General features: G+C 36.9%; 2 protein-coding genes and 1 pseudogene across 2 annotated transcripts; all 3 read left to right on the top strand.

The window, feature by feature from the left end:
* Positions 1 to 3,505: 3,505 nt before the first annotated feature.
* On the top strand, positions 3,506 to 4,451 carry LOC126582249 (lysM domain receptor-like kinase 3). The gene has a single exon (XM_050246312.1). It carries the CDS (start codon positions 3,661 to 3,663, stop codon positions 4,288 to 4,290), a length of 630 nt encoding a protein of 209 aa, XP_050102269.1. The 5' UTR covers positions 3,506 to 3,660; the 3' UTR covers positions 4,291 to 4,451.
* A 1,972-nt stretch (positions 4,452 to 6,423) lies between these two features.
* LOC126582244 (chitin elicitor receptor kinase 1-like) lies at positions 6,424 to 10,669 on the top strand (annotated as a pseudogene).
* A 3,821-nt stretch (positions 10,670 to 14,490) lies between these two features.
* Positions 14,491 to 17,459, top strand: LOC126582246 (ribonuclease 3-like protein 3). Its single transcript, XM_050246307.1, has 3 exons — positions 14,491 to 15,107; positions 16,797 to 16,940; positions 17,029 to 17,459. Exons 1-3 carry the CDS (start codon positions 14,673 to 14,675, stop codon positions 17,335 to 17,337), a joined length of 888 nt encoding a protein of 295 aa, XP_050102264.1. The 5' UTR covers positions 14,491 to 14,672; the 3' UTR covers positions 17,338 to 17,459.
* Positions 17,460 to 21,376: the final 3,917 nt, after the last annotated feature.

Genomic DNA, 21,376 nt, shown 5'->3' with positions numbered 1-21,376 from the left:
GTTTTCTTACTTCATTTTAGCAAATTAGAAATTGAGTAATGTTAGAGAAACCAAATCATGTAAATATTGATAATTAGATTATTACTTAAATATTGATTAACGTACTTATTTTACATTAGTGATATATCATTTAATTTACAAATTTAATTTTTTTAATACAGACAAAGTTAATTGGTAGAGCGGACCATTTCTGGTCTAACTATCCAACTTGATTGCGGGTCTAATCGTTCTCCATAAAGTATTACTTCAAACCTTACCGATTGCGGTACCGAAAATTGACCTTGAACGAAAAAGCTGCCTATACTTTTAACATATGCCATGGGCCCATGACTCAGATTTGTCTTGAACCCAAAATCCCATCAAAACTTTAACCAAATGTCAAAAGTAGGAATTGGGTATTTTAGTTAAATACGCAATATAAATACATAGTTAAATATAGTTTATAAGAGCATCTTCAAGTGTTTAGTTAGGCCACCTTGGTTGGTTGTTCTTATCACAATTTCATAAACATCTAACCCCACGTACTAGCCAAAAACATAATGTGCACCCGAAAACAAAAATCAAATCTTAGAGTACTGCGACTGATAAGTTGCCTAGATTTATTTTACTAATAACTTTCCATGCAAAGAGAATACAAAAATCGGTGCAACTACAATAAACTCAAAAGAGTGTGAAGCACCAACAGGTGTGTAAAACACTCTTACTACAATGAAAATTGTAGAATACTTTGCCCAAATTTTTCGGCACGAAATAGAACATGCAAGGAGGAGTAAGTTGTGAATTTAGTTACCAATTCGGAGATCTACATTATGGTTGGCGGAAAGGGGGTTTGAAGGAAAGCAAACGAGTAAGATGGAAAATGGGAAATGATGCTATCCACATACTTATTTTTACTTCTCACATTTCTTTTCAATTTTCGGTCATCTGATCACATGAACGACAAAAACTGCCTATACTTTTAACATATGCCATGGGCCCATGACTCAGATTTGTCTTGGACCCAAAATCCCATCAAATGACTCAGATTTGTCTTGAACCCAAAATCCCATCAAAACTTTAACCAAATGTCAAAAGTAGGAATTGGGTATTTTAGTTAAATACGCAATATAAATACATAGTTAAATATAGTTTATGAGAGCATCTTCAAGTGTTTGGTTAGGCCACCTTGGTTGGTTGTTCTTATCACAATTTCATAAACATCTAACCCCACGTACTAGCCAAAAACATAATGTGCACCCGAAAACAAAAATCAAATCTTAGAGTACTGCGACTGATAAGTTGCCTAGATTTATTTTACTAATAACTTTCCATGCAAAGAGAATACAAAAATCGGTGCAACTACAATAAACTCAAAAGAGTGTGAAGCACCAACAGGTGTGTAAAACACTCTTACTACAATGAAAATTGTAGAATACTTTGCCCAAATTTTTCGGCATGAAATAGAACATGCAAGGAGGAGTAAGTTGTGAATTTAGTTACCAATTCGGAGATCTACATTATGGTTGGCGGAAAGGGGATTTGAAGGAAAGCAAACGAGTAAGATGGAAAATGGGAAATGGTGCTATCCACATACTTATTTTTACTTCTCACACTTCTTTTCAATTTTCGATCATCTGATCATATGAATTGACAAAGTTTAAAAGAAAAAAATTAACAAGGGTGTGTGAAAGTGAAAGAGAATGTGCAAATATCACTACCCTTACTTATACTCACGTTTTTCTTGTAATCTTCTTTATTATTTCAAGAATTGGTAGGGATCATGCGGACTCACATGATTGATGAGAGAGTTGATTTTTCATTAAAACATAAATATAGAGTAACTGTCATGTGATTATTTCATCATGGATACGTAACGTGCATAAATACAAACAATATTGAAAACGAAAAAAAGAACTTCAACACAGCACAAAATCTAAGATGCATGAATAAAAGCTCTTACTCATTTAAACTGCATAAGTTGCAATTTGTAAATTGTAACATCCCACATCGTTCAAGAGAGTGAATCATGTAAGCCTTATATGTATATTCTCATCTATACCTAGCACGAGGCCTTTTGAGAGCTTATTGGCTTCGAGTTCCTTAGGAATTCCGAAGTTAAGCAAGTTCCTGCGAGAGCAATCCCTCGTGTGAGTTCCTAAAAACAAAACCGTGATGGTGTCGTCGGGGCCCAAAGCGGACAATATCGTGCTACGGCGGAGTCGAGCCTAGGATGTGGTGGGGGCCCGGGACGAGATGTGACAGTTTGGTATCAGAGTCAATCCCTGGACAAAAGTGTGCCGATGAGGACGTCGGGGCTCTAAGGGGGGTGGATTGTAACATCCCACATCGTCCAGGGGAGTGGATCTTGTAAGCCTTATATTTATATTCTCCTCTCTACCTAGCATGAGGCCTTTTGGGAGCTTATTGGCTTCGGGTTTCGTAGGAACTCCGAAGTTAAGCGAGTTCGCGCGAGAGCAATTCCATGATGGGTGACATACTGGGAAATTCTCGTGTGAGTTCCTAGAAACAAAACCGTAAGGGCGTGGTCGGGGTCCAAAGCGGACAATATCGTGCTACGACGGAGTCGAGCCTGGGATGTGGTGGGGGCCCGGGACAGGATGTGACATATATACAATTGCATTGAAGTTTGTAAATTTAATCACGTTGAGATGGATGTGTTTGAGTTGTCAAAGCATTAGAGACATGGACGAAGCCAATGAAGGCTCATTGGGGGCATATGCCCCCACTCAAGTGATTAGTTTGTTAAGTTGTAGACTATAGTTATATAATATACACGTGTTATCTTTGAAAAAAAAATATAATTATCTAATGTTCAACATACCTTCATATTGTATATACTTCATATCAATTACTACATAAGCAAAAGTGCTCTTTTTCTGTCATTCAAACCGAAAAACCTCTCTTACGTAATCATGTATTAATATTTCTCTTATCACTCTACCACTTTTCAATACTACACTGAAATTTTTGTAACATTGGAAGTGTGATGAATCATCATTTGAAAATCATTCCTATTATCTATTGGGTATAAGCTATACTATAATAAGGTTTTCTTAGTTAATTTTCGGGTTGCCCTCACTAGAAGAAATTTCTAGCTTCGTCTCTGATTAGAGACATAAATTTTAAGGGAGAGAAATGTTAAGGTAATTCTTTTAAAATGAGACTTTTCATAAACTCTCTTTTACTTTGCAGTTTAATATCAATTATCATGCAAATATTATAAAATATTATGCTAAATATGAGGTAATAGAAAATCTATAATCAGCGTCGTAAAACACGACAATGCGTTTGAGGATTCTCTAAAACACAAGTCCCACAGCGTCGTAAAAACCTCATATTTATCGTAGCCGTCGCAGCGAACTCGGGGGCAGGGTTGCCACGGTCGTTTGATTCAGTCGTCAGTCGCCCTCCAGAAACAGTTAACTGAAAACCGCTGGAAGGTTTTCTCTTTCAGTGTTAAGCAAAGTCAAAGACGCCAAGTACGACAATCAAACACTCATTATTTCATCTAACTTTTAATTTTAAACTAATCAAACCCCACTCAAAGCTTCCATCTTTCTCTCTGTTCATCCAACTCCTGTACAACTCCGATCCGTAACCAAAAACCCAGTTCCTAAAAGGTTTCTGCGACTTGTTTTTTTCGATTTCGGATCGACCCAGATGGGATTTCAAATCGGGTTAGGGTTCCTGGTGCTGGTTTCCCTCTGTTGCACGGTGAAACCCCAGTGCAGCAAGAGCTGCGATGCTCTAGCTTCTTACTACGTATGGCAGGGCACTAATCTCAGTTTCATTGGCGATATCATGAATACGACCGACGCCACCATCGTCACCTACAACAAGGACTCGGTTCCCAACATATACAGCGTCCGGTTCGGCATCAGGGTCAATGTTCCATTCACCTGTGGTTGCATCAATAGCGACTTCCACGGCCAAATGTTCGAGTGGGATGTCCGTACCGGCGACACGTACGACCAGATTGCGAAGATTTTCTATTCGAATTTGACGACGGTGGAGGACTTGGAGTGGTTCAACAGCTATGATCCTAATAATATACTCAATAATGCTAAAGTGAATGTGACTGTGAATTGTACGTGTGGGAATAGCACGGTTTCGGAGGATTATGGGCTGTTTATTACTTATCCTCTGCGGCCGGAGGACAGTTTGGATTCTATTGCGGAGACGGAGCAGTTGGATCAGGCTTTGCTGCAGAGATATAATCCTGGTGTGAATTTTAGTCAAGGGAGCGGTTTCGTGTATATTCCGGGCAAAGGTTTGAGCTTTTGTTGTTGATGGGATAGTTTTAGGGTGTACTATCCATACACCCTATTTTACTTCTTATACATTTATTGTTAATTTCATTAATTGATTTTCTTCAATTCATCTGATCCAAAAGCCGAAAATTAAAAGGGTGTGTGAAGATTACACCCCGATAGTTTTTTGTGCTTTGAAGTTGTTGCATTGTTTTAAAAGGCTAGCCTTGGAGGTGGGGCTCCAACATTTTCACCTCTGTTTTGTAGGAGTGGGCGAAATACTCACCTAGGCTTTTCGGGGTGCGCCTAGGCGGCTGATGCGCGCTTGAGGCATTGATTGGGCTTCCATTTTTCCTTTTTTAAGTTGCAAAAATCTGGAAACTTTTGAGTTGCAGAGCTGTTTTGAGTTGCAGGCCATGAAAAAGAGTGAAGGAGAAAAGAAGATGAAGACGACGGCTAGGTTTATTAGGCTGAGTTGGTGTTTTTAACTTTTTGTTTTCTTTTTAATGCTTAAACTGACCCCACGTTGCTACATTTATTTAGGGGTGCAACTTGGGTTGGGCCAATCCGAACCCGCCTATGTCCAATCCAACTTTAAACTCGAACAAGTAAGTTTTTTTTAGTTATAACCCGCCCAAACCCAACCCATTTTCAATCTGTTTATTGATTGGGTTGAGTTGGATTGATCGTTTGCCCGTCCATCCCCAACCCGACTAACCAAACCCAATTTAACCAGATTGTAACCCATATCAATTAATACGCCTACTACACCCAAGTGAGCTAAGTCCAAAAACCAATGCCCTTTCTAATATTTTTTTTAATAAATTACCCTTTATAATTGCTTAAGCTTTTAGGAAATAAGAGGCTTTGATTAGTCAGCTCATATTTGTTGTCTCTAAATCCTAAAGCTTTATAGTAGATTGATTTATAAAATTGAAGTTAGCTAGCTTTGAAGCTATTTGGCTTAATTTTTTTAGGAATTCTTTGAAACTAAGTTGTCACAAGATTAAACTTGAAAAAGTTGGGCAACCCGAACCTAACCCAAGTAAATCTTAACCCAATTAAACCCGAGTCCAAATGAACCCGAATGAAACCCAACCCGAACCTGAGCCCGAATTGTAAAAGTTGGGTTAGGATTAGGTTGACCTTCCAACCCGCCCAACCCGCCCGAGTTGCACCCCTACATTTATACCCCATTATCTTCACTTTTTTTTAATTATTATTATTATATCTAACCCAACTTTAATGACATTTATTACCCTACTATCTCCTTTATTTTCACTTTTTATTTCTAATATTTATTTTCTTCATGTACCAGATACAATTAGATAAGCATTTTTTTGTTTTTGTTTTTATTATTTCCTAAATATTCTCATGATTGGCTGTAGAAAAAAAAACGTCTTTTTATTTGTATTTTTTTAGTGTTATATTATACTTTTTATAAAAAGTCGTTATCTTTATCCTTATTTTTCTTTTTTTTTTAAGACAACCTATCACACCCAAATATTACCTTGAACTCTCATATATATATATATATATATATATATATGTACATTTATATATAAGTAGCACTTACTTAAGTAGATGTTTGAAATTGATTAATTTGATTGCTTGATTAAGCTTGATTATGTGAGTTAAACTTGTTTATGACTATAATATTTACATATATATATATATATATATATAAGTATTGTCTGTATTTATATATATATATTAAAATATTAGGTCTCGTGCCTCACACCTCAAGGCTTTTGCCTAAGCAGGACTATCCATCAAATGTCTCGCCCACGCGTTTGCCTTTTAAAACATTGAGTTGTTGAGAATTGATGCAGACATTGAGATATCTTGCTGAATTTGCATACTTGGTAAAATGAAACATTTAGTTGTTTCAGAGTTGGAAAATTGTTATTTGATTCGGCAGAGGCTTATGTACGTATATCCCGTGAGCATGGGGTGAATTAATGAGTTTTAGTCAAGGGAGTAGTTTCATGTATATCCCGTGAAATGGTGCCATTTTCGACCAACACGTGGTTTCGTAGATATTTCGCTAAGTGGTGCCATTTTTCGACCAACATGTGAACTTTCGATGCATACGTGCAAAGTAGGTAATTTCATATGTAGAGTTGGAAAATGAAAGGCATGTAGTTCTTTTGTAGTTGAATCTTGTTATACGATTTGGTAGACATTGCATATTATTACTAAGTTTGGATGCCTTGATCTATGTTGCAATGCTAATGAGTTGAAACGAATCCACTAGAAGGAAAGGAAGCAAACAGTTGATTAGAAGGGTCTTGTTTAGGAAGTGATAGGCATAAATTTGTGAAAAAAGGAAACTTCAATAGTGAACTGAAATCCCACAGGAAAATGTTCGGGGTGAACTTAAGAAAGTGGAATCCCTTACAAAAGTTTTGGGGAAATTTGTAGGCTAGATAATCGATTCCTTGCAATTTCAACAAAGGCATCTTTAATTGTTAATCATGAGTTTGCAACGAATGTTAGAATGTTCAATAATTAAAGTGCTAGGTGGTGCAAGGTCTTTCCTGTGGTTATGGATCCAGTGGGCATCTAGGGAGTGATGTATTGAAAATGTTAAGTGAAGAATAATACAGCAACTCTCTTGTTTTAAGATATCAATTGACAATGCAGTTTTTAGCTGAGTTGTCATCTTGTTTTAGTAATTTTATTGTCCATTCCTCTTATTGATATTCCTTGATGCAACGTGCGAAAGTGCTAGTGAAGACACTGAGTTGTTTCAATTCTATGTTGTTTCTGAGTTGTTCCTGTGGTATAAATAAGTATAACGAATGTTTATCGGATATCCAGTTTTTAGGTATTATGAAGCATTGCTCTACTTTCAATATAGTTTGAGGAGGCTTTATTTTCAATTTTGCCCACCAAAGTTTCATTTTATCTTGCAGATCAAAATGGAACCTATTTGCCTTTGAAGTCGAGGTATTTTCTACTGCCTCAATACGTTAGCTTAACTATATTACATCTTGTTTTCACTTTCCGTGTCTTCTGAAGATTGTTAATATTTATGAGTTTTATTTGTGTCTGTTCTTTTTGCAGCTCAGGTGATACGGCCGTCTCCAAAATTGGCTTCATGTTCAGATGCCAGTGTGTGAGTGTGATTTGAAACTCAATGCTACTTGGAGCTCATCATTTTTCTTTTGTATAAGCAGGGCTAGGAGGTGGAGCCATTGGTGGCATATCTGTGGGAGTAATTGCTGGAGTGCTGCTATTGGCTGGTGGTGGTATATATTTTGGAATTTTCCGAAAGAACAAGGTGGATACAAAATTTCTCTTAGCAACATCTGAAGATCAATCTTCTCCAAATGGGCGTTGTAAGTTACTCGTCTCCTTGTTTCTTTTTCCTGATAGACTTTTCGATGTTACCTTTCCACTTTGATTCTTTGTAGTAACACTAGTTTGAGTAGCTGACTAAGCTCCTTACTTTAGGATGTTATTCTTCTCATTTAGCATTCATTGATTCATTTTCATCTTCCCATTCTTTCCAAACAAGAGGGTTTTCCATTTTTTACTCCTTCCAAGGTTTCTTAAAAATTACGGGAGAAAGACTGCTGCTATTATAATTGTTAGTTGTTCAATTTTGTTGAAGGATTGGAAATTTTTTCTTTATCTCGTATCAGTACCACTGATAGTTTGCCCTCAGAAATCCCATTGAACCGGCCCTGGCCATTTTGTTGGTCTGTTTTGTTTATAATAATTGTTATGAAGTGTCATAAAACTGCCATGTATTTTCTGGTCTTTCTTGCACTTATTTGAACATTCGTTGTATTTTACTTGTTCTTGCCCTCAAATGGTCTAAGATTCTTGCACCAAATGGATGTTTGACACGATTTCATTGATTTTTCTTCTGGGTCTAGCCCTTGTGATTACCCCCGATAAACCTGGAGAGTCAAATGCTGCTGGTCGAGGCCAAACAGGCATTTCTGTGGACAAATCAGTGGAGTTCTCATACGAAGAACTTGCGAGGGCTACTGATAACTTCAGCCTAGCTAATAAAATTGGACAAGGAGGTTTCGGGGCTGTTTACTATGCAGAGTTGAGAGGCGAGGTTTGTTTTCTTTAACATTTTCTGTCCAAATGAAGTATGAGATTTTCTAGTCCAGCCCCATGATTCATGAATTAAGTATTTAGTGTTTCTAGACCATGCTTGTGTTTATTTCGTAATTGCTTATTTCTTGTTCTAGAAGTCCCACTCATATAACCTCTGTGTGCAGAAAGCTGCAATCAAGAAGATGGATATGCAAGCATCAAAAGAATTTCTGGCCGAGTTAAATGTTTTGACACGTGTACATCACTTGAACCTGGTAATGAACTTATCTTTTCAACAATGACAACGCATATGAATCTTGCTTAAGAACTATAATATAAGGGTGGTGTTATTGGCACTCTAAAAATCTTATTGTGCACTATGTACTAGTTTATAACCATTGAACTGATCTCTAAGATGTGTAATCATCTCTAAGCTTCTGAACGATCAATGCAGGTGCGCTTGATTGGTTATTGTGTTGAGGGCTCTCTTTTCCTAGTCTATGAATATATTGAGAATGGCAACTTAAGCCAACATCTGCGCGGTTCAGGTTAGGCTGTGCTTGATGAGGATTTAAGTACTTCTGTATGCAAGAGAATGATGATATAACACTGTTTAATGTATCCAGGGAGAGGGAGGGACCCGCTACCGTGGTCTATCAGAGTGCAGATTGCCCTAGATTCGGCAAGAGGTCTCGAATACATTCATGAGCATACTGTTCCTGTTTATATCCACCACGATATCAAATCAGCCAATATATTGATAGACAAGAATTTCCATGCCAAGGTTATTTTAGGGCCTCTATTTCCAATATGAACCATTAAAATCTTGTATTGTTGCAATAAAATTCCCTTCTTTTCATTGCAGGTTGCAGATTTTGGGTTAACTAAACTGACAGAAGTTGGAAGTACATCACTCCCCACACGTCTTGTGGGAACATTTGGATATATGCCGCCGGAGTAAGTAGTTTTTTCTCTATTATTCCTTTTAGCAGTTTAAGAGGTCGCACTTGGTGCGATGGCAAGTGCCTTCGTCCATGAGCGGTAGGTCTCGGGTTCGAGACTTGGGAGCAGCCTCTCCATAAATGGGGGTAAGGCTAGCCGACATTCACCTCTCCCAGACCCTGCGTAAAGCGGGAGTCTTGTGCACTGGGTACGACCTTTATTCCTTTTAGCAGTTTATCTTTTACATGACTAGCACTAACAGATTGCCTTTGTTGCATTCTTCTGGAAGAACCCATCGTACGCTGAATGAGTTTATTATTGCATAATTTTTCTAGTCCTCATCCTGACCAATAAGCTGATGGCTGAAAGGCCTGAATATTGTTACATATGGATTAAAATATTGTTACATATGGATTAACTCCTAAAGGCCTCGGTATTACCACTCTAACGACACTAATAGAGTCCTCAACTTTACCACCTACCCAATCCGTCAGGTGTGGGGTTTTACTACAAAAGGCCTCGGTATTAGTTAGAGTAGAGTAATACTATATAAATCCGTTTGGTTTTCTTCACCCCACCGATGTGGGACTTTAACATAACATGGTTGTGTGCAGATATGCTCAATATGGCGAAGTTTCTCCTAAAATAGATGTTTTTGCGTTCGGAGTTGTCATTTTTGAGTTGATATCTGCCAAGGAAGCTGTTTTCAGGGAGGATGGCTCTAGTTCGGAATCAAAAGGCCTTGTTGGTTTGGTTAGTTTTCTTTCTATCTTTCTACTTAAATAAGCCAATTTGCTTTTATCAAGTTTATGCTGGGATTTTATCTTGCATTACATACAATAATCTCTCATAAAGCACTTAAGCATGTTTTTGTTGTAATTTTATTTTTCACAGTTTGAGGAGGTCCTTAATCAGCCCGATCTGGAAGACCTCCGAAAATTGGTCGACCCTAACCTTGGAGACAACTATCCGCTTGATTCACTGCACAAGGTGAAAAAATTTGTCAGACCAAAACACATTATGATTTGTCTCTAGATATCAGTCTAAAAATAGGTATGGTGGTTTTCTGGTGCAGATGGCCCAACTCGGCAAAGCATGCACGCACGAAAACAAAGATCTGCGTCCAAGTATGCGATCAATCGTGGTGGCGTTGATGACACTCTCATCCTCAACCGAGGATTGGGATGTCAGATCCTTCTACGAAAATCAAGCTCTTGTCAATCTGATGTCAGGAAGGTAGAATCGGGTGAGTGCAGTGACGTTGCTTGTGTTTGGGAAGTTCCTTTTGATGTGATCATACCGAATATAAAGACATCATATGGACATTGTACATGTCATATAATTGAGCATTGTGGGAGTCTTGTGTAAATTGTACATATCAATTAGTGTACCAAATGAAGAGATAAACAGTTCCTTTCGATCTTGTGGTAAGATTGTCGAGATTTCCTACGCAACAAGCCAGTGTGTAGGTCAAATTCTTAGCTTGAAAAACGTAATTACGAGACAAAATCGATCTCGTATTTTCCTCGTTGAAAATCTTCATTTAAGTAGAAGCAACATGCAAAATTATGTATTTGACTTCCCAAGACACAAATATCAGACATACAATCTTTTGTCGAAGAATAATGATAGAGAGGCAAAAATTTTAAATCAAATTTACAAATTAAAAGATGTGTCACTAATAAGAAACAAATACGTTAATCGATATTAATTAATAATCTCAATCATCTACAACTATATCATGTGGTTTGTAAATTTATTTAAAACTTTGGTTTTCCCTAATATTAAATTTGCTGAAACCAACATGAATAATGACAGTCATGACTTATCTTTTAGATTTTGTCTGGTTTTTTTTTAATATTTTTTTTATACGTTTTAAGACGGATCAGGTTTATGTTTTTTTTTTTCTATATCTTTTCGTATGTTTTGATGGGTAAGATTTATGTATCCGTGACCAAAAAAATCGATTGTCATGATGACTTATGGGATTCAAAGTATGTCATGTCAGTTCTAGAATTTTATTTTCTTTTAATTCGTTGCTGGCATGAAGCATGCAGCTAAGAAAGAAAAGCACGGCATGCAACAATGTCAGTGGAATTTTCAAGATATTCTTATTTTCTTGTGCCACAAGATTTCTGATTTCTTGACCGACGACATGAGCCAATGGCCATTCGATGTGTGCTCTTTTTGTATACTTTCAGAGCTCCAGACCATTTTCTGGTGGCCAATAAATAAAGCCCAGAACCATTTTTTGTGATTTAACCATTTAATTTTCCAACTGTGATATCTCTACGGGGATTGGTCAATCTGGTTTGCTGGCATATGCATGGTATCAGAAGGCAGACATGATCTGAGATTCTTATAATTCCAAAATTCATTGGAAATGAACAAAAAATCCCAAATCCATCATTAACCCAGCCGAATAATGGATTTTTAAATTTATTTAAACAATTTTGGGGCAATGAATCCATGTAATATCCAGCTTGATAATGTCATAATTCCAAATTTGGTTAACAAGTACAATGAATGTGATTCACCTACTAAAAAAACCTAGTCTCGTACACTAGAGGAGGTTGGCACAATTTCGTTCCTAAATGTTTTTGCACAATTATTCTCATATTAAAACAAAGATTAAGTTTCTAAAACTCCTTAATTTTTTAGGGTTATTTTAAATAAGTCTTGACTTTTTTAAATATTCCAAACAAGTACCTAATCTATTTAAAATGTCTCATCTGTTGAGCTCCAATTAAATTTCTGTTAAATTAACCAGGACTTATCAAAATCAATAGAAGATCATAAAAGCATAGTTTACACCAACTATCGGTCACCACTCCATTAGGCCATCATATCCAAGCCCAATATACAATCACTAACTCAACCCTACAACTCAAGTCGCCACATCAAGAAGAAGGTCATAAATGTTGCTGAAATGTTATGGACTGCCATGATGCAACCATTACCATTTTCACCGTCCTTAAAGAAGAACCGGAAGTTTACGAGCTGAGAATCGACTAATGAGGAAACCACATGTGCAAACAAGCTCCTTGAAACCCTATTTGAATTCTTAACATTCTTCTTTGTTAGGAGATTGTCGTCCTAATGTAATTTCAATATGTGTTTGATCATTGGGTTCCATATTATATAATTTATGTTTAAAATTTAGATTTTGAGGCAACTAATATTAATGTTGACGGTGATATATATACATGTGGGTTTTGAATATAAAGGTTGAGATTGGGTTTCAATGGTCATAGGTTGAGGTTAGAGGTGGCGGAGGCTTGATATTTTCCGATCTTCATTTTTGTTTTCTATTTTATTTGTTTTTTTATTTTTATTTTTATTTTTTCTTCTTCGTGTCTTTTTGAAGTCATTTTTATTATTAGTTTAGTGTACATATAAGCTAAAGAGTGGGAACCATTGTTTTAACCGGAAAAATTAATTGGGCTTAAAGGATGTGACATTTTCAATAGGTGGATACTTGTTTGGAATGTTTAAAATGGGTGAGACCAATTTAAAACGATACTAAAATGTTTGGGAGTTTTAAGCATTTAATCCTTAAATTTATTAAGGAATGTAAAATAATCTACATATGATAGACATACAAAACATAACGAAAAATCAAAACAAGCGATTGAATAACTATTGTATTATTGATAACTTCATTTAACGTAAAATTGTTAGATCATGTCTTTACTTAACTATTTAGAGTTTTATAATAGAAAGTGCCGTGATCTTTGGGAGATTAATTAAAACCATTTTCATCGATGTATAGGACACTTTTGTCTTAAATAAATGTGAACTCCTATCGGTCACGCATTTGTATATGGCATTTAGAAGACAGACTTTTGTATATGCCGATTATGTATGAGCATAACTAACGATACTTAAGCAAAGACAATTATTTAAGCGATCACCTTTGTTTTTTTTTTTTTTAATGAAAAACCTTGGCGGTACAAGGAAAATTTATTGATATGAAGAAAAAGAAGGGGTGGACAAAGGACCAAAACCCTCCAAAATAAAAACTAAAAGGTAAGAAGCTGCAAAACAAAAGGGGAAATCCAAAGAGATTAGGTAGAATAGAAAATCAGACATTAAGACAAGGAGACAAACATGTAGACCGACATGCCCAAGAAATCTGAATGCAGCAAAGAAAGAATCTCAAAAGGAGGAGCGGCATCCCTAGACAAGAGAAGAGGAGAGAAGCCCTAAATTAGCTAATTTTTCAACAACTGCATTCCCTTCTCAAAAGGTACGAGAGCAACATAAAACAATGTGTTGCGACCGGAGAATACTGTTTTTCCAACAAATGTGTAGCAACCAAGGAGGAGGGAAAAAAACCAGAAGCAAAGCAAGATATCACACTAGAAGAGTCATTTTCAAGCCATAAATTTTGCAAACCTTGCACATGAGCTAACTTCACAACAAGGATGACAACATGAAGTTCTGCAGAGAAAGAAATATGATGCCCCTAACTCAGGGAGAAACCACCAAGAAAATAACCCATAGAATCTCGAAAATGTAAAACCATTTTGTGAATGACAATGAATTATGCCGAGAATAATTGAGGGAATATTGACTTGGCAATCAAGTTAATGAAATCTCTAGGACTCTCGGTGCCTTAAGGAAATAAACATATTGAAGTCCTAATTACATGCAATCAATTAAGGGCCTTTATTAAGTAAATACAAGGAATAAGAGTCATGATGGACTATAATTGATGAGATATGATTTGGGTTGATATCATTTCCGATAATAGGGAGGATGGAGGGGGATGCCAAAGAACATGATCTATAGAATGATGACTTAACCGAGATATTACAAGAGAGACTAAAGTTGCTTATCCAAAATATCATGTACATGACCTTACCAAAGCGATGTTACTAAATCGATATAGATACGTTTTTCATATCTTGTTTTAGAATTGTCATTTGGGTGATTGAGAATGATTTTTTAGTTTATTTCTCTTTGGGTTAAAATCATTCTTCAGGTCTTGTTTCATACGTCCAGCAAATCCCTTTTTCTTCTTGACCTTATTTATATTTCCAAAAATCAGAAACCAACGAATCCCTGCAAATTATAGTTTAGCACGCGTAATTCACATATATTGCCAAAAGCCGGCTAAGATATTTCCTTGTTAGCACCTACCAACCCTCCTTCCCCCAACCTACTATAAATTATATATTATAGTTCTCTTCCCAAATTTCTATTAATTATATTATAATTCTTTTCCCAAATTTGTGAATTAATCCTTGATTAATGATTAATTTCCAAATTATATTACGTAATTAGGCCTGGCGACCATCTATAAATATTTGTATATAAATAAAGACCAAGTGCAGTAGTTTCCACGCTTCTATATCTCCCTTTCATACACGACTTGTGTTTTTTGCTTCCATCCCAACCTTTGCTTCCTTCCGAACCATGGGAGCAGTCCAAGCTGCAGAAGAAGAAATAATCACAACCCTACATCTGCACGACGTCAAACCAACCTTGCCATCTATTGATAGGTCAACATCATTGAATGATCACGAGCATCATCTAAATCTTGAAGAAGTGGAGGAGATTATAAGGTACAAATTCGAGAACAAGGTTTTGCTGCAGGAGGCTTTCACACATCCTTCCTTCGTTCCCACCGATTACTCCGGTTCATCCTACGAGCGTCTGGAGTACGTCGGGGATGCGGTGCTAAATTTGCTGTTCAGCAGAGAACAGTACCTTTTGTACACCGACTTGGCACCAGGGCCGTTGACGCGGCTCCGGGCAGCCAATGTTGATACGGAGAAGCTTGCGCGTGTGGCGATCAAGCATGGGTTGCACCGGTACCTGCGGCATAGGAAACCGTTGCTTGAAGAACAAGTAAGTGATAAAGATTTAAAGCTGCTTAAAACTTTTTGAATCATATTTTGCATTGGGTGTGGTTATCGTTTAGGGTTGAGGGTCAAACATGGATTTAGATGATAATTGAAGTCAATTTTGATAACTTGCAAGCGTTGACATTGTTTCGTTGGTCTTGTTGTGTTTGGTTAATTGATTTGATCGCTGTTTAGTATATTTTTCAACGCATTAAGTTTTGTCTTAATCAGTTGGACTATACGGCGTATGACTTTTGGCATGAAAGTTAAATCTGAAAGTTTGTGTTTGCTTCTTGTTGGATTACCTCAGGGCGGTCCTAAGAATTTGGGGGCCCTAGATGAGCCTTCGAAGTGGAGTCCTAAAATTCTCTGATCTCAGGCTCTTTGTATATTGATTTGTATAAAAAATAATCCGCTAAATACATAAAAAGTTTTATTTTTACATCAAACATCATTAAAAATTAATATCAAAAGAAGATAAATATACAAACATTATTTAAACATTACACGATTCACGTTTTTAGACACAAATGTACTAAATGTTTACAGTTAAGAGTCTAGGATTGAGAGTGAAGAACAATAAAACTTGATGATCAAGAGAGTAAATAACAATAAAACTTGATTGACGAGTATAATAAATTCAACGCCAATTGTTTCTCTTGTGTTTTTTTTTTCTTCTAAAATCAACATCACACTAACGAATTAAATATTAAAATAATTCATTGAATAAAAAGTTATTGAAAAGAAAAATATAAATTCAAAGTTTTGATTACCTTAAAATACAATCTTTAAGACCATATGATAGTTGGTTTAAACATTCAATAGAAATGGAGAAAATGAGAAGTTGGTTTAAACATTCGATAGAAATGGAGAGAATGAGGAGTTGAAAGAAAAAAAAATTGCAAAGAGACTTGAGTTTTGTAACTTTATATGCATTTGAACAGATGGATTGGCAGTAAATTTGAAAAACAAGAAAAATCTAGTGACTGAAAGACAGCTTCATGTTTCAAACTCAACACCCCAAAGAAAAATGAAGCCAACATTTCGACTACAATAACAAATGAATTATGATATTTCTTACTTTTTTTTGTAGTTATATATTAATTACAAGATATAAAAAAAATTTGGGGACCCTTCTGAAGTAGGGACCTTAGGTGGGCACCTACTTGGGTTACCCTCAGGACCATCCCTGGATAACCTGCCCATTGCTTTTGTTATACAGCTTAGGCTCCCATGGATTATAGCATCCCCAGTAAGGCATGCCAAAATTTATATTGGTTAATGAAATTGAATCATTTTAAGGAAGAGAGAGATATAAGATTTGGTGAAAGTCGTTTTCTCCCTAGCTAGCGCTGCTGGCAAAACTATTTGACTTATGAATATCTAGTTTGTTAAAGAAGATTATATAATGCGAATTAGTTAAAAATTACTTATTGGGAGATGCCTTCTTGTTAAATCCTCTGTATGATTTTTTTTTTAAATTTTACTACGGGGAGGGAGAGGGTTTGAAACTATTACAATAATGTATGGAAAAAGAGAGTTTCGAACCCGGGACGCATGGGTGAAAACTCAGCCTATCCACTAGGATATTCGTACTACATGTAGATCCTCTATAGAAATGAGTTTTCTTAGAGAAGAAAAAAAAAACGTTTGAATTTGTTATGATCAAAAGTTTTGTTGAAAATGTACACAGATTCGAGAATTTACACGAGCGATTCATGAGTATCCACTGCATTCCAATGGTCTCATTGATGCTCCAAAGAACCTTGCGGACATTGTTGAGTCCACAATAGGTGCAGTTTTCATGGACTGCAACTCAATTGATATTGTGTGGAAGGTAATGGAATTTCATGTCGCTCGTTATTATGTTTGCTCATATCTGTTTTAGAACTGTGATTAGTACTGTTTTCTGTTTTGAAAACTAGGTGTTCAAGGATTTGTTGGAGCCTATAATAGATCCGAAGACGATAAAGAGGCATCCGGTGTCACAACTTCATGAAGTGTGTCAAAAGAACAATCTGAAACTCCAATTTGTCGACTTGTGGGAGGAGAAACACACGGTTGAGGTTTTTATAAACGATCAGATTGTTGGAAGGGGCACTTACAGTCTCAAGAAGGAAGTTGCACAGAATAGAGCAGCAAAAGATGCATTTGACAACATGTGGAATGTGATAGGTCAGAAGAAAGACAATGTTGAAGACCACCTAAGGGACAATGGTCACTGGGAGGATTAATTTATAATCTACTGTAATTTTTACGTACTCAATATATCTGTAATTTGTAGCGTTGTTCTTCACATTAGTTTGAAGTGTTGATGGAAAATTGGCTAATATATAATTTAATGCTTGTTGACTTTTGTTCCGTTTTAATCAATTTGAGATATGACTGCTCGAATCCTAATTGAAGCTAGAAGATGAATTTTCACGAAAGAAAACTATTTGGACAAACTATGCAGGTTGACATATCTACGTTTTCACTCAACATGCACTGAACCAAGAGAGTTATCTGGTCCAAACCAATCCTAAACACTAAATGAGATCTATATGTCTGGCCTTGCGTTGCATGTTCTTGAATTCACATGCCTCAGATCTTCTCTCTACGGGTATAATATTTGCTTTTTCTCTGCTTTACCTTTTATATTTGTATGAAAGTTGATTCTAAAAGTGAATTTCCACCACTTGCTATCACATGATCCACCCATCACTACTTGATAACGTCCCAAAATAGTAACATGAATCTTATCTTGTATCCAAATCTTACATAACGTCGGTTTTCCAGCAGAAAATATGATAACTTTAACCGTCTCTTTCTCATCCATATATTAAAATCATTGCTTGAATCAGACCTCTCTTTTCTCCACGCATCAGACCCCTCTCTCTCTTCTCTCTCTCTTCTTTGCGGAACATCAGACCTTAATTTCTTAGTTCTTTCTCTCCCGGCCCCAATCTGGGTTGGATTTTACTCTCCCATGATGGCTACTCCGACACAAACGTCCCCTTCATCCTGTTCGCAAGATCTGATGGCGTTGAAGAGGTGGTGTCACACGCGTGTTGGCCGACACTCAAGGGTGTCGAAAGCTATTTAATGAATGCATATGCTGATAACATGTAAAACATACGTATAAATTTCGTTTGAACTACATAAAATAATATACTAATATTCAACTGCCAAGAATGAAACTACTGATAATGCATAACATGTTCATAGCATACAACTAATCCAGAGTACAAGCAGAAGATAAAATAGAGAAGAGCTATTACAATAGAAGTCAAAGTAGAGAGGATGACACGGTATCATTGGTGTTAACTACATTGGAGAAGTAGCAGAGATGAACAATTATAAAATCAAGAAATGAAGTTTTACTGAGAGAAGAGAAATGTGAGAAAGAAATGAATGAAGCTTTTGTATTAAACTCAATGAATTAACTTTACTATCTATTTACAATAGCTATATATAACTGACTAGAGGACTAACTAACTCTTTCAACTAACTATTACATCATCCAATCCTTTACAACCGTTTTGATGAGCTGGCAGAGATGAGTTGGCAGTGATATATTCAACAACTAGTAGGGGAATGCCTTGTATCTCGGATCGTATTCCTCATTCCTTTGTCCTGAGGGGGCGCAAAACGAACATGAGTGGACCAAGTTGATATATATAAATAATACTAAAATAGTTATCAATATACTAACCCCCAAAGTTTTATGAAAACTAATAGCATAATATGTGATAGGTTTTCTGAAACCCTAGCATGCCATAAAAACTTTCATGAAACATATATCATATATAGTGTGCTAACTAGTGGTATCAGTATCGCCAGAAGACATATAGAACTCTCATTCAGAACATTTCCTTCACAAGTATCAATCGTCCGTAGGCTCCTACAGCACCCAACCCGAAGGTCAATATAAGTATCATCGCCCGCAGGCTTCTATAACACCTAACCTGAAGGTCAATATAAGTATTATCGCCCGCAAGCTCTTACAACACCCAACCTGAAGGTCAATATAAGTATCATCGCCCGAAGGCTCCTACAGCACCCAACCTGAAGGTCAATATGTGACCACTAGATATGCACAAAACCATTCATAGTCTTTCCAAACATAGGTACATATATCTCAAAACATTTTCATAGCATATAGTTATCCATTATATATATACTATAAAGAAGTGTGTAAAAGCATGTTCATAGATAGTATATAGTCATCCATCATATATACTATAAAGAACATCATTTCGATAAAATATGGTATTTTAAAATATTCGTAGTAAAGCATGATATATCGTAAGTGTAAATCTAATTTACTTATAAAACGTTTCATAAAACGTAACCATTAACTCATGCTTTTCATGTATGTGCATTTCTACTATTAAAACATGCATTTTAGGGACACTCACATATACTCCATCGTCGAAGAGCCGTACAAAAAAGGAATGACAGAATCGCCGCTAATAATTGCACCTAGGCACATAAGGGGTACAATTAACAAAACTATACTCAAACGATTGAATTTCGGAAAACGGATCCAGGACGTCAAAATTAGTCTAAGAGGGGTCCCGGGCGAAACCCGAAAAAGCCAACGGTCAAAGTCAAAGGTCAAAGTTGACCAAAGTCAATGGTCAACGTTGACCGAAGTCAACAGGTCAAACTGATCAAGGGGTCTAGGTCGATCAACCGGGTTTAGGCTTCGGTTGGATCCGGGTTGGGCCTGAGCTTTGGGCTTGGGTTCTAAGGCCCAAAGGCCTAAGGTCCAAAGGTTTTGGGTCAAAGTGCCTGGGCTTGAAAGCCCGGCCCAAAGAAAAAGGGTTTAGGGTTATTGGGTTTTGAGTTTTGGGCTTAGAGCCCATGTTCCACACGGCCCAAAGGCCTGATACAAAGTGTTTGTGGTTTAGAGGGTTTAGCGGGCCAAGGGCCCTAGGTTTCTCGACCCAAAGTCCTTGGTCCTTTTGGGTTTTTAACAGAGAACAAATAAATAAAATAGGTGGGTTGGGCTTAACGGGCTCGAGGCCCGAGTTTTACTCAGCCAAAAGGGCCTGGGTTGCTTGTTCTCTCCGGGGAAGGAGGTCGAAGCCTCTTGTGCTTCGGTCAACGACAAACTAACCTACTAACCTCCGATCTAACTACAAAAAGGAAGGTACGAGAGAGAGGAAGATAATTTATACTTTGATAATGTCGAATGGTGGTTGGAGGTGGCCAGATTTTGGCTCGAAACTCATAAGGGTTCGCCGGAGGTTTCCTGGGTTTCTGGGCTTCATCGAGCTCCACAGAGGCGAGGGAGAGTGAGAGAGAGAGAGTCCATGATGGTGGTGGTGGTGCATCGTCGTTGGGATGCGTGGTTGGGCGTGTGGGTGTCGATCGGGAAAATGAGTAAGAGGATAGTCCGAGAGAGTGTGAGAGAGCAAGAGAGTTGAGCTGAGAGAGAGTAAGGAGAATGTTGACTCAGGGAGAAGAGAGAGAATGAGGTGAGTTAGTAGGCTGCCACGTGGCAGGCGAAGAGATGAGAGAAAATATGAAAAAAGATCCGAATAGGGTAATAGATAAGGGGACCAAAATGCAAAATTACATAAACTTTTAGGGGAAATGTAAAATTGCAAAATAATTTTGGGGAGGGGTTTTACATGGTGTTTGTGCAGTTGTCATGGTCACAAAGGGACTTGACTTCCGCCCAAACAGCCGCCTAACCCACATCTCGATTTTTTTCTCCTGATTTAAGCAAAATCGCCGCGACTGGCCACCACTACTGCTTTTTAGAACAGTGATAACTTGATAAATTTATCAAATAAATATTAGCAAAATATCAACAAAATCCCAAAAGTGACTATTTCAGCATTATTATTTCATTATTTAAGCCAAATTCCCTTGTTTTTGGAAAAATCAATTCGTATTCCGGTCCCATTCGGTTTTCCGCGAGAAATTTGAAAACCTAGCCAAAATTTTCTCTTTGTATAGAAATTTAGCCAAAATATTCTCTTTTTAACCAAAAACATAAACACCCTCGGTGAGTAAATATTGCAGGAGCCTTTGTTCTCTTCTGAATCAGCAATCTCTTTTCTATTTGGCACACATGTGGCACAACTCTCTGTCAACTCATGATACCGTAGGGAGGATGATGATGTTTGCTAAAGTGAGAAGCAAAGAAACCTGAGAAGCGAAGATGAGTGAGAGTAAAATTTGATTTATACAGTATCAAATTTGGTTCTTTGCTTCTCTGTTTATCTGTGTTTGTCATTCAGGAACTTTCTTCAAATCGGCATCCGTAATGATTTACTT

Source organism: Malus sylvestris, chromosome 9 (assembly GCF_916048215.2).
Source record: "Malus sylvestris chromosome 9, drMalSylv7.2, whole genome shotgun sequence".
In the NCBI taxonomy this organism is placed as follows: Eukaryota; Viridiplantae; Streptophyta; class Magnoliopsida; order Rosales; family Rosaceae; genus Malus; species Malus sylvestris.
Note: the sequence above shows the minus strand (reverse complement) of the source record. Positions and strands in the feature narration are given on the sequence as shown.

Excerpts from the sequence above, each read along its gene's own strand:
- LOC126582249 (XM_050246312.1), top strand. The coding sequence starts at position 3,661 with ATGGGATTTCAAATCGGGTTAGGGTTCCTGGTGCTGGTTTCCCTCTGT.
- LOC126582246 (XM_050246307.1), top strand. The coding sequence starts at position 14,673 with ATGGGAGCAGTCCAAGCTGCAGAAGAAGAAATAATCACAACCCTACAT. Across the intron at positions 15,108-16,796 it reads AACCGTTGCTTGAAGAACAA|ATTCGAGAATTTACACGAGC; the intron begins GTAAGTGATAAA and ends AAATGTACACAG. Across the intron at positions 16,941-17,028 it reads CAATTGATATTGTGTGGAAG|GTGTTCAAGGATTTGTTGGA; the intron begins GTAATGGAATTT and ends TTTGAAAACTAG.